The 13528-nt window shown below is 48.4% G+C and overlaps 1 protein-coding gene across 3 annotated transcripts; it reads right to left on the reverse strand.

The window, feature by feature from the left end:
* Positions 1 to 789: 789 nt before the first annotated feature.
* CBY2 (chibby family member 2) lies at positions 790 to 13066 on the reverse strand. Of its 3 annotated transcripts, XM_028107172.2 has the most exons (3): positions 12992 to 13066; positions 12621 to 12701; positions 790 to 2007 (listed from the first exon to the last, which is right to left on the reverse strand). In XM_028107172.2, the coding sequence occupies exons 1-3, from the start codon at positions 13064 to 13066 to the stop codon at positions 790 to 792; spliced, it is 1374 nt and encodes a 457-aa protein (XP_027962973.1). The 3 variants fall into 3 exon arrangements, with proteins under 3 accessions (XP_027962973.1, XP_027962981.1, XP_087878329.1); XM_028107180.2 differs by lacking the exon at positions 12621 to 12701; XM_088022203.1 differs by lacking the exons at positions 12621 to 12701; positions 12992 to 13066 and adding an exon at positions 11941 to 12106.
* Positions 13067 to 13528: the final 462 nt, after the last annotated feature.

Raw genomic sequence — 13528 nt, forward strand, 5'->3', positions numbered from 1 at the left:
AGATCCACAACTGCCAAAACTTGGAAGAGACCAAGATGTCCTTCAGCAGGTGAATGGATGAACGTGGATGAATGGTGGCACAGCCAGACAGTGGACTATGACTCAGCACTAAAAAGAACTGAACCATCAGGCCATGAAGAGACATGGAGGAAAACCTACAAGCATATTGCTAAATGAAAGAAGCCAACCTGAAAAGGCTCCATACTGTATGTTTCCAGCAGATGACATCTGGAAAAGGTGACACTGTGGACACTGTACAAAGCTCCGGGGTTGCCCAGGGGCTTGGAAGGAGGGAGAAGAGGCAGAGCACAGAGGATTTTTAGGGCAGTGAAAATACTCCCCTACAATAATGGTGGACACGTGTCATGATACATCTGTGTAAACCCATGGAAAGGACAATACTGAGCATGAACACTAGTTGGAAACTGCGAATCCTGGGTGATGATGGCGTCCCTCAGTGGTGACACTGCCCCACTCTGGTGGGGGACGGGGATGGCCGGGGAGGCCCTCTGTGCATGGGGACGGGGATCTATGGGAACTCTCTGTACTGCCTGTTCCATTTCGCTGTGAACCCAAAACTGCTGGAAAAAGGAAAAAAGAAGCCAGAGCAGCACCCTGATGTGAACTGGCCCCAGCCTCCTCGTGCCTTTATTACTTCTGTGAGTTTAGGAAAGGTGGTGATTCTGCTCCTCAGCGGGCAGGAGCGGGCAGCTGGCGGTGAGGAAGACAGACGGAAGGCAGGAGGTCTTCTTTGGCCGAGCGTTCCGTGCCCAGGGCTCCTCGGAGGCCTCAGACCCTGCTGGGCTTCTTGGGGTCCTTGCTCTTGGAGGGCATGAAGGCGTAGAGCTCCTCAATGAGCATCTCCATCCGGGCGGTGACCTCGGTCACCGTGTCGATGACCAGCTTCTGCTGCAGCTTCAGCTTGTTGTTCTCCCACAGGGCCTTGTTCTCCTCCTGGAAGATCCTGTGCTCCTCGCGAAGCACGTGCAGGGCCCTGTTCTCCTCCTGCAGGAGCCGGTTCTCCTCGCGGAGGAGCTGCAGGCTCTGGTTCTCCTCCCGCAGGGCCTGCAGCGCCTGGTTCATCTCTCTCAGCAGCTCCAGGGACTGGCTCCCATCAGGCGGGCTGGAGCCGGCCTTGACCTCCTCGTCCCCGGAAGAGCCGGACAGGTTGCTGACCATCTGGCGCAGGACCCGGAGCGTCTTGGAGTCCTCCTGGGGGATCGGGGTCCCCTTGGACTCCTCGAAAGGGGAGGAGAGGCCGGTGCTCTGGTCTGGCAACAGCCCTGGGACGTGGGGCTCCTCGTGGGGCGAGGGGGCGGGCTTGGTCTCCCCCCCGGGGCCCGCCTTCTCCTCCATCTGGACCCAGTAGGCCTTCCTCTGCTCCAGCAGCAGCTGCAGGGCCCTGTTCTCCTCCCTGAGCAGCTGAAGGGTGCTGTTCTCCTTGCTGCGGTGCATTTGCAAGGCCGTGTCCTTCTTCACCACCTCCAGGGCCACGTTGTCCTTGTGCAGCAGTGGTGAGGAGGCCCTGCTCTCGTCCCGGCCGAGTGTAGCCTTGTGTTCCTCCCAGAACACCTGCAGGATCTTGTTCTCCTTGCGGAGAGTCTTGTTCTCCTCCCGCAGCGCCTTGTTCTCCTCCCGCAGCGCCTTGTTCTCCTCCTGCAGCAGGTACTCCTTAGCCAGTCTCTTGTGGTGCAGCTTATGGTGGAAGGAGGAGGACGGAGAGAAGTAGGGGGACTGGAGGCGGCAGTTTTCGTTCACCCACCGCCCGTCCTGGAAGACAAACATCTCATCGCTGAGCTGTACTCGCGGAGGGTTGTAATCCAGCTCCAGGTCGGCCTGGGAGGTGGGGCGCTCCATGGGGTCCAAGGGCACCGAGGAGAAGCGATTCAGCGGGTACGAGTGCTGGCTGACCACTCGGCGGCTCAGCCGGGGCAGGGCGGCCTGCCGGGCGCAGCGCGGGGTGGGGTACAAGTTGTGGAGCCTCAGGAAAGGCTCGGCTGTGCCCCTCTGCAGGAGAGAACAGGGAAGCCCACAGTTAGTGAAGGAGCTGACCCCCCAAGGCTGCTCGCCTGGCACCCCACAATTAACTCAGTCTGATCTTCCCGCTTGGCCACAGAGGACACTTTTGCGTTTGGCCTCATGGGGTCCTCTCAAGGAAATACAATTGATCCTTATTATTTGCAGCAGTTCTGTTCTGTAAAATTACTGCAAACACTGAAGTCCCAAATACCAAACCATTGCCCCTAGGAGAAATGTAGGGTTAGGTTCCTGCCAGCCTCTAGCCACAGTTCTGTCAACCAGTCGATACATAACCTTGTATTTACATGTATTTCCATTGAAAGACATCTTATGTGGGATGTATCACTGATTCATTAACATTGAACTTTCAGGCAACAGCACTGTCTCTCACTCCTGAACAGAGCGTATCTAACCCATGTTTTCTCCATAAGGCACTTCACACCTTCTTTCATTTAGGAACACCGGACAGCCCTTCAATATACCGGGGGGGGGGCCATTTGAAACTGTGAAATCACCCAAAAAAAGCACAGAAATGTGAAAAATGTGGCACTACATAAACTGTGCAAAGCACATCATTTCACCGTGTGAGAGCAGAGACAAGGCTCCTTATCTAGAATGTGCTCATCAGGGGACTTAAATTTTTCGTCACTCTGTGCACGTCTGTAGATGACCACCAAAGCGCCACAGAGATTGATTAGATGGTTACAGATTTCAGTGAGTGGGAAAATCCACAAATAGGGAATCCACAAATAATGGCAATCACATATATATTGTGCAGGTTGAAGGCATTGACTAGGAGTCAACAAATATTTTGATTCCCGGTCCCACTATTTTGTCAGTTACAAGAATATGGCAAGTTACTTGCATTTCAGTTTCCACATTTTCAACTTGGGATAACTGCATCTACCGCCTTTCCTCACAGAGCTATTTTTAGGATGACTAGAGATAATGCATGAAAATATGAAATGTGGGCTCTGGCACACTTCTGTCACCTTAGAGGAGGAACAAACATGCTTCTCAATCGACCCTCGCTACAGATATGTACCCACGATGGGCACGGGCGGAGGAGCAGCATGAATCACCCCGATAGATGCCCAAGTCACTGTGTCCAAAATGGTGGTGCTGTCCATCAGCCGAGTCTGCTCCCTTGCCCCATTCAGGCTCATCCTTCACTCTTAGCCTCCCTGAGTCTATCCTTCCAGTGGCCCCTTTCACATCTGCCAACAGAGTGTTAGGCTCAAAGCAGAGTCCAGTGGGTAATTTTGGAAAAGAAGGGCACCATCATAGACATATCACTGAGCAGTGAGAGTTCAATTCATCTCAATACCATCATATAAAAAGGGGATCAGAGCCACAGAGCTTAAATCCAATAAGCCAGTAGCTCTTACACTTTCCATTGTAGAATACTCAGCTGAGTGTGTTTTAAATGCAGATTTCTTTTTTTAAAGACTTTATTTATTGATTTGAGAGAGGAGGAAAGAGCACGAGTGGGTTGGGAGGGTCAGAGGCAGAGGGAGAAGCAGACTCCCCACTGAACAGGGAACCAGAAGTGAGGCTCGATCCCAGGACCTGGAATCATGACCTGAGCCAAAGGCAGATGCTTAACCAACTGAGCCACCCAGGCGCCCCTTAAATGCAGATTTCTGAGTTCCTTACTCGTAAGACTGATTCACTTATTATGGGGTATGGTCCAGGAACCTGCATTTTCAACCAGTTCCCTCAAGTGATTCTGGCTGCTGGTGGTCAGGAAAGCTCTGAGTCAGCTAGAATGTGAAGTTCGCCTGGGTGGAAGTTGTACCAGGGTTAAAGGCTGAGGTGTCAAGACTGGGGGTCACAAGATTCTCATCCTGGTTCTGTCACTGATGAGCAGTGTGAACCTGGAAACTTTCACCCTCTCTGAGACCCAAATTTTTTACTAGTGAAAAAGAGAGAGCCAGACTCCCTGATCTTAAAGGCACCTTCAAGGAGCGCCTGGGTGACTTAGTCGGGTGAGCATCCAACTCTTGGTTTCGACTCAGGTTGTGATCTCATGGGTCATGGAATTGAGCCCCGTGTCAGGCTCGGCACTCAGCTGGGATCTGCTTGAAGATACTCTCCCTCTGCCCCCAATCACACGCACTGTCTCTCTCTCTGTCTAAAGTAAATAAATCTTAAAAAAAAAAAAAGACACCTTCCAACATTTAAAATCAGTGAAATGTACCTATAAAATGGAAATAAAAACATATGCCCTGTTTAGTGCACCACACCATTGTGAGGATGGAATGAGATAATGATTGCAAAAATGTTTTTAAAACTGCCAAGTGCCATCAAAATGTAAGGTATTGTTATCAAGAAAAGTAGGTTTCACTAATGGAAGAATTCTGAGGTGTATTCAGAAAGTGGTGAACAGATAGAATGCAACCTGAAGAAGAGGTAACAATTGCAGCAATGAATTTAAATAAAAATAAGATCATGATAGCTACTTCTAAATACACGAAAGGCATCTCATCATAAGTACATTGCAATGCTCTCCAAATATCAATTCCTCATTTCTTAGGTTATTTTCACAATTTTACAGATAGAGAAGATAGAAAACAAGTCAGGTTATCTGCATTATATATATGGGTATAGAGAGAAAATATAATTTGCACGGTGTATCATGCTGGCTCGATTCTTTAAGACCCAAAGAGCTAGATAAATAGAAGGCTCAGTTCTATGCTATTAACTTTGCAATAAGCACATGTCACGAACTTTATAAGGATGTGCTTAATCTTCTAGATAGTGAGGGTCCGGGGCATTCTGCATTCAGAACCTTATTTGCTTTAAATAAATCCAGCCTCCATGGTTTTCATATTTCTCAATTGGCTATTGGCTGAATTGGAAAGAGCCTATTGGCTCTTGTGGCTGAAACTGTGACCAGAATAAACCACACTGTGGGCAGCCCGGCCCATTTAAGGTCCCTTGGTCCCAGACTTCTGGGAAGATTAGCCACAGTCATTAAGGAGCAGATCATGAGAGGTCCTTTCCTCCAGTGCAGGCCTCTATCACAGCAGGATCTCATTCTAGAAAACCTCACTATGGGAATGGTGGCTTTAGTCAACAGTGTGGATCCCAATCTTGAGAAGAAGAAGGAAACAAATATTGAGCTCCCATTTTGTGCCAGACCTGCCCACCGAATTAATTTAACCCTCGCAACACTGACTTATTGAAGTGTTGTTATTATTATTCCCATTTTACAGATGGAGAAGCAAACTCAGGGTCAAAGTTAAATAACCAGTGCGAGTTCACCCACTAAAGTCACCAACCTAGCCCTAGCTGCCTGAACTTAACACGGGTGAAGCACACACGCAGGAAATTGCCACGGATTTAACAAAGGACTTGCAGTAGTTAGGGGGAGAAGATAGTTCTGTGTTAACTTCGTATTATGGCAAACTTCAAACATACACACAGAGAAAGAGAAGAGCTCATTAAACGTCCAAATATCCTCACCCAGCTTCCACAGTTATGAAATCAAGGCCATGCGTTTCATCTGTATGTCCACCCAACACTGCCACCTCGCCCCCACCACTGCATTCTTTTGAAGCAAATTGTAGACATCATGTTATTTTACCCATAAATACATTGATGCATATCTTTTCGACAAAGCATCAATACCATTAACAATGATCACTTAATATCGGCAAATCCTGAGTCAGTGCTCAAATTCCCCCAATTGTCTTATTTCTATTTTATTTCATTTCAATCAGAGATATGTATCTTGATCCAACTGCACATCCAAAGGCGAATCACTAGTGCCTTCTACTGTTTATTACTGTTCCGAGTCTCCATGATGGTCTTTAAATCATCATATCCAGCTGCCTTTACTCGGCCTTGGGTACCCAAGGAACTTTCGACCGTCCCCTCAGCAGAAATGCACTAAATAAAACCTTACCATGTGGGTGGTGGATCCCCAGCTATGAAAAATCTGGATACTTGGGCCCTTATCCTTATGCATGCCACCAGGTGACCTTGGTCACATCCTAGCACCCTCCGACCTTGGTTTCCACATCTGTATAATGAGGGGTCAGTGACATGATCGCTAAATGTCCTCTTTGACTGACTTCCTCTGCTCCGGTAGATCCATGTTTGTAAACGGGCACCACTATGGCCCCAGCAACTCTCATTACCAACCTTAACATCCTGTTCCCTCTTTTAAATGGCCAATGTTTCCCACACAGACTCTGTGCCTTCTTGGTTACAGGCCCACAGCACCCGATTCAGAAAATGTCGATGGGCTAATAGGACCACTTTAATTCCTTTAATTCCTTCCCCAGAACCCGATGCTCCTCTCATAATTGTCCTATATCTTCCCTCCTATGCCCAGACAGGATCAAGAAGGAGGTCAAGTCCAGTGTTGCCTCGTGGCCTAGTGTCTGAGACAGCACACAACAACATTTAAAAATTCTTTAACAGTCATGTATTCATTTTAGTGATTATTAGAAGAATATACCTGTTTTATCAAACCCATAATCCTATGGATTGTATCAAGAGGCTAAAGTAAATCAGCATCTTCTTCTGAAACTGAGATTTAAGGAAAAATGCCAAATATCCAGGCATTTCAGAGATGCCAGGAATCATGATTAAACTCTAAGATAAGAGAAAACATTAAGACAAGACAAATTATTTCTTTCCCCAATTCCAATCGGACCTAGCTGGACTTAGTTCCTTAAGTCTCCTTCTTGGGGGCGCCTGGGTGGCTCAGTTGGTTAAGCCGCTGCTTTTGGCTCAGGTCGTGATCCCGGGGTCCTGGGATCGAGTCCCGCATCGGGCTCCCTGCTCAGCGGGGAAGCCTGCTTCTCCCTCTGCCTCTGCCTCTCCAGCTCCCCACCCCCACTTATGCTCTCTCAAAATAAAATCTTTAAAATGTAAATAAAAACTAATAAGGATTAAAAAAAAAAAAAAAGAAAGAAAGAAAGAAAGTCTCCTTCTTGGCCTTGTGAAAACTCCCCACCCTAAGTCTATTTCCACTCTGCATGTTCTTGCACCAATTCTCCCTCCACATTTATGTTGATGAATCAACTAACATTAATTTGGCATCTGGTCTCAGACCCTACCTCCAGGGAACTTCCAGTCAGTTTGAAAATTCAGTGAATAGCACCAATGATCGCTTGGTGTACGAGGGAGGTCAAAGTGCAGCAGGCATTAATGTAGGCCATAAGATGTGGGGATCAAGGGACCAGGCATCACAAAATCCAAAAAGAGTCCCGGTTCAACACTGTATGAGTGCGTAGCCTTTACAAAATCATTTCATTTCTGTGCCTCCATTTCCATACCTAGAAAATGTAGATGCAAACGTGATGCAGAGTCACCCCATATGTTTGTACAGGGACCAGCTTTAGAGGGTGCCAGTCACAGCTGCTGTTGCAGTGCACAACCTGTACAATCATCCACAGCAACCTTACTAACATCTGCCCTATTTCTTTCAGAGTTCAAAAATGAAAGGAGAACACGTGACCTTTTCTTTGTTTATAGAGAGCTCCAAAGATGATTACGGCAGATTCAGAAGAGGAGATGCTTAGATTTTCTTAAAGGAAGATATACAGAACAAGAAAAAGGAAATAACACTTACTAGACTGATGACTATTATGTGATGACATGCTAACTGATTTCCATATTCATGTGTACTATCTTACAGAGAAGAACTGCCAGGTTTTACCAAAGGTCACAGAGCCAGCACCAGGGAAGAGCCAGGGTGTAAAACAGGATTTCCGACTCCAAACCACACGCTCATTCTCGCTCTTCCCAATGCCCAGATAGTTTACTTTGCATGTGCTGAAATCACTCCTTTGCAGTGGTTCTCTTCTGCCCCGTCCCATCTTCTCCCCAAATGGATAAATTACAGTTCTCTAAGGCCAGTGACCTGTCCCTTATTTATTTATTTATTTATGACATGCCTAGCACTCTTCACATACAGTGGAGGTATAATGAGTCCTTGCCAGTGAACTAATAAACCAAAATGCTTGGAAAGGTAAGGAAGAGATATTAGCTTGGATGATGTAAAAAAAAGTGATGTCACAGGTCTTAGTATATTTAGTGGATTTCGTGAAGTTAGAGCTTCATTTCGATTCGTATTTTTAAACTGCACAGCTGTTACTGTGTGGTGGGAAATCTAAAGCAATGGGGCTTTCCCCTGGCAATTCCACAAAACCCTAGGTCAGTCTACGTAATCCTTAAGCGAGGCCGTCCCCTGCGTGCGAGCATGCTCGTTTTCCTGTCCCCATCTTGGACCTATAATCCAGTGAGGGTAGAGGCCCTAAATTCCCAGCAGCTTTGGGCTCAAAATCCCATTTTTTAGTGCTCTTGAGAGAGTCACTGCGATTCTCTGAATGTCACCTTTAAAATAGAACCTAAACATAGCTGCTCTGCCTACTTCCTGGGGTTGGGGCAAAAGGCCAAGAAAGTGGTAAGTAAGCAGACATAAAGACCAAGCAGAGGACCAGTTCTGCTGCTAAGGCATCAGTGTTCCTGGCCTAAAGCACGACAGCAAATGCTGAATGTATTTATTTACCAAAGGCTTTCCAAGGAGCGAGCATGTGAGTTAGGCAGACACACAAGATACAAAACCCCAGGACTTCTCAGCCTATGTTTGAAGCCAGGCCCTTCTCCATAGGTCTCTTCAGCCGGTGGTATCACTTCATGGGCTAAACGAACCTTTGATGTCCTTGAGGCCTGACAACACGTCTGGGCCTTTCAGGAGAACTCCGAAAGGTTCTTCTAAGCCTGGGAGGTAGAGCCTACGGCCCCCAGACCAGGCATGGCCCACATTTCCCATGGAGGAAAGACTGTCTCTTCCCTGATCTATGGGAAATGCCTACCTACGTGGATACAGACCCAGTAGGGGTAAGAGAAAAAGCTTGGCTTCTTCATGAAAGGATGGATGCCTACAAGGATGGATGCAGGAAGGGGAATACAACCGGCCATGGGCTCCTCATTCCTTTCCGTCACCTTGTTAGGAAGGGAACCAAGAGACTCTGCCCTCGGGAGCACCGTGCTCACTGTTGTAACCTAAGATGCCTTAGTGCCAGGGATCCAGAAGGGGGCCTGGGCACAGACATCTCCCTCGGAGGGCCTGAATCCCACCTCCTGCTTGTGGATGGGACTCCCTCCTTAGCATCAGACCTGGCCCTCTCCCCAGCATCTCCTTTTTAAGTACAAGTGGTCCTGCAAGGAAAAGGCTCGAAATTACCAACTACTGAGTGCCTTTGTCCATTGGCCTTGTGGCAAATGGAGAGCATGGAGGAAGAATGGCCAATGGGAAGGTGGGAGAGGGGGGCAAGGAACAAAGACGAGGTGATAAGACCAAGGTCTCTTACTGACACCGTGGGGTTTCTAAGGAACAGGACTCTCTGAGCGGGACCTTCCAGGATGGAGTTCTGAGGTTGGTGGCCTCCCATCTAAAGCGTCTGGGGAGGACTGGACACTAACAGGGCAGGCTTAGCCGACATGCTTGAAAGTTCTCTCTACTTCTGGAAAACTAGGACTATCACAGACCAGAAGAGATGTCCAAATGCCCCAGTAGACTGCAAACCTCTTGACCCAAGTTTTTTAAACATCTACTTTCCCGACATTACGGAGGGTTACAATCAGAGAACAATTAGCCATTTGAGGTACTGTTCAGGCAAGTGAAGCTGAGAAGTCCCAGGATGCTGGAAGGAAGAGCCGGGTATGCTACTAATTTTCAGATGAGGGGACAGGGCTGAGTCTCATTAGCCCATTGTCAAATTAACTCAGCTGCCTAGCACCATAATACAGCCAACATTGGTTTTAATAAATGCTAACAGGTAAGAGGATAATTTGCAGGTCAGTGTGATTGATTTTGAGAGAATTATAAAATTAATAGCAATAAGGATAAAAATGTCACCATATGTGATAGTTTCGGGTAACTGTTTAAAATAGGATCTCCTGAAATCTTCCTCCTAGAAGTGACTCCAACTGGAAGAGAGGTGGGGATTGTCAGCCGACTCCACAGCTTCTCGTTCTTGAAGAACAAGCCCAAACAAAGCAGACTGAGAAGGGGAGGCCTGAGCGGGGCCCTGGAGGGTGCTGTCAGAGCTCGTTCTGATCTGCTGTGGACCCTTGGCTAAGGATCCAGCTGTAAACGATGCCTCCGTGAGACTCACTGAGAGCACTCATCGGGGAACAAAGGGAGCCTGCGAGAACGGAATCGTTATATGCAGAAGGAACCAGGTCAGCTAGCTGGGGCAGGAAATAACCTTGATGGCTGGCAAGTGAATGTGCTGTTGGCAAATAGATCAGAAAACACAAATATTTAATGTGAGAAGAAAAACTGGAAATCAGTAAGACCTGAAAAAACCTAAGGGTGATAACAAATAGTGAACCACAGGCATTTGCCGTGCACTTGAGAAGCCCAAATGCCCAGCATGATTGGGAGCTGGGAAGCCAGAGGCACCTTCTGGAGACCCAGCAATGGATGGGCTCGGGCTCGGGCTTGGTGCCAGAATAAAGCAGCACGTGGTAAACACATGCAAGGAGCTTAGGGGCAGGCAGGCAGGTTGCCGAGAGAGGAGGCGCTATTTCCTAATGGCAAGAGAACAGACAGACAGCTAAGAGCTGACCTGGCCCCACCGGGTGACATATGCCGAGCTTGTGGTGTAGCAGAGAGAGCGGACACTGGCCTGGGGGTCAAGCCCCTCACTCCAGCTCTGCCATTACTAGAGGGGCAGCTGGGGTTCCCAGTCCCCATGCCTCTACCATCCCTCCCTCACACTAGCATCACCCAGTGCCTGCCACATGGCCAAATCAGTGCTGAGTCCATATTTTTTCCTCCCCTCTTCCCCAGGTCAGTCCTTTCCCACAAGCCATGCACCCTCTCATTTGGGGAGGTCTAACGAGTACGCTGGTCCCTTCACAGTCCGGGTGGTGGCACGGTCCAGATCATCTGAATGTGGAGATACCTGCACCCCTTCCCCGAGTGCCAGCCTAGAGCATCCTGGCACGTGTCTGAAACCTGGCCTATGACTTGGGTCTCCTCAGCAGGTGTACCTATGAGGCCACATCTGCCCGTGCAGGGTATACAACCCGTGCCCCCCATGCCTTCCAAGACCCCACTGCGGCACCAGGTCCTGCTGGGCAGGAAGTGCCTGGCCCCAGAACCAGCTGGAGCCTTCTCAGAGCACTCCCCGGTTCCGTTCCCCTTCTCTCCTCCTTCGCGCTGGCCTCCTTCTGGAAGCTCAGCAAGGAGAGCTGTGGTAGGTGTAGATGGAAGACTTTTTCCAATCTCTCTGTCACATGACCACTATACTTAACCCTATTCCCTCCCCCCACCCCCAGCCCCACCCCCAGGCTGGCCCCCTCTTCCTGTCCCTTAGTGATGCTGAGATTGATCTCTGTGGGCTGTGAATAAACCATAGGAGCAACACCCACCCTCAGGGGAGAGCGGTGGCCAGCAGAACAACATGGCAAAAGTCAGACCTAAAAGGAAGGTTCCTGGAGCTGCAGGAACCCTGTGGGCAAGCCATCCTGTCTAACCATCAGGCCAAAGGTAGCTTATATTCTAGGCTTCTCGGGCTGAAACTGATGAAGTGGCTGCTCGTTACAGAGTTATAAGGATAATGTGAAAACAGACAACCAGAAAGTTCTTGGGTCCTGCTTTTCCCTCCTGCTGAACTTACTTGCTAAGATTGTTAACAATTATCTCCACCTATTGAAAGAATGCTAAAGGTCTCCTTTGTAAACTTGCTCTTCAGCGAATCCTTAAGAGATGGCTTCAGAAAACATATGTATAATGTTATTATCTGTATTATATATCCTTATGTAGTTATGTATTATATAAGTATATATTAAATATACATATAATAAATAAATTATATATATACATATAGGATGCCCTCTGGCGTTCGGCCCTGTTCCTACCCACCCCCATATCTAGCTTTCGGGTAGTACCTCTGCATTGGGTCCCTCCAGCCTACATTTCAGCCCCTCTGGTTGCACAGCCATGATCTTCCAACAGGGCCTTAGGTGACTCTGGAGAAGCAAGGCTGCCCCCTTTGTGACATAGCCGCAGGAGAAACAATCCAGTCAGGAGAACCCCACCGAGGAAACAGCTGCTTAGGAGACCTGGGGAGGAGACCGCAAGACCTTACCCGTTCATTGGCCTCCCTCCCTTCTGAGTCCCCCTTCCACTCTATTATCTTCAGTATACAGTTCTCTTGGCCCCTCCAAATCACCCTGTACCTTTTGGTCCAGGTCCTAGGCTTTCTACTCGCGATCTCAGCCATATGCATTTGGTTCTGAGTCCCAGTCCTCCCCCAGAAACCCGGAGTGGTCACACAACAGCAAGCACCAAAAGATCGAAGTCTGGGAAGACCGGCGTATTTCAGTGTCATAGAAACTCGAAGTGCTACGAGGGCCAGAGGTTCTTGCCAGGTCACCAAACCCACCTTCCTCATTGGAGGGTATGACAAACCCAAGACCCAGAGTGGCTAAGTGAACTCCCCTTGGCACAAGGCTGGCTGCAGCTAGAGGTCCTGACTCTGCTCATTCTACAATATCGTGCTACAGTTTTGAAAGAGGAGGACTCTACTGGCTACGAGGCAGTTACACCCTTCTGCGATTATCCCTACCTGAGGTAGAACCACATTGATTGGGATTTCTAGGCTTTCAGATCTGGTGTCTCTTTTTCTTGTAATATTTGGCCTCAAGTGCTGTGAAAAGAGAAAACAAGACAATTTCCGCTTCCCAGCCCCAATTGCTCAACCTGAAAAACAGAAGACTTTCTACTCACTTATCCCCCCTTGTCAACTGTGTACATTATGAAAATCTGAGTCTGAAAGAATGTGAAGATGGTATCTGACAAGATGCGTATCTCTGGACAAAAATTTGGACAGGTATTATAGTTGGTGTAAAAACCTTCCAAAAAGTCTTTGGAGCAGAGATACCCATACCTACTACCTACTCTAAGATGATTACTTCTATCTCAAGTAAAAAGCCATACCAGCGTTAAGTGCCAGGTATAGGTCCTGTGCAGGAGTTGGTCACCAAAACACTCAGAACATTCCAGAGGTGACATCACAAAACAACACGCTGTTTTTCAGGGCTCATGGTCTCTCTGAGCATCACAGGTGGGAATGGGGCATCTGACGGTCAGGAAGAGTTCACCCCGGTTGCGTCTACCTCGCCAGTCATGGTCAGTGTGACACACAACCACCCAACACTAGCCCCCTGTTTGGTCATCCTTGCTGCTATTCCCATCCCCACTGCCTGGCTGGGCTGAAATCTCTGTCCTCTCTCTAGAGCTAGCATCTTCTACTTGGAGTTGTATCACTCAAGAAGGAAGGAACCCAAACTGAACTCATTCCAGGCCAAGAGAAGACAATAGGCCCGAGATATTTTCTGACACCAACCAATTCTCCTCCAATTCGCCGAGGCCCACTGGATGTCAATTCAATTCTGCCACAGTCTCGCTGGAGTTGGTGTCAGGTCACCTGAGTTCAAGGACTCAGTCCTGCAAGACAGCCCCCCTCCAGACACC

This window comes from Eumetopias jubatus, unplaced genomic scaffold, assembly GCF_037043125.1.
Source record: "Eumetopias jubatus isolate StellerSeaLion01/CBP00866 unplaced genomic scaffold, mEumJub1_p1.0 scaffold_3, whole genome shotgun sequence".
Lineage (NCBI taxonomy): Eukaryota > Metazoa > Chordata > Mammalia > Carnivora > Otariidae > Eumetopias > Eumetopias jubatus.

What these genes read in the sequence shown, in the direction of transcription:
- CBY2 (XM_028107172.2), bottom strand. Translation starts at nt 13,066, where the DNA reads ATGTCACCTCTGGAATGTTCTGAGTGTTTTGGTGACCAACTCCTGCAC. An exon ending in ATACCTGGCACTTAACGCTG is followed by an intron (nt 12,702 to 12,991) that starts GTATGGCTTTTT and finishes CTCTTTTCACAG; the next exon opens with CACTTGAGGCCAAATATTAC. An exon ending in TCAATGTGGTTCTACCTCAG is followed by an intron (nt 2,008 to 12,620) that starts GTAGGGATAATC and finishes TCTCTCCTGCAG; the next exon opens with AGGGGCACAGCCGAGCCTTT.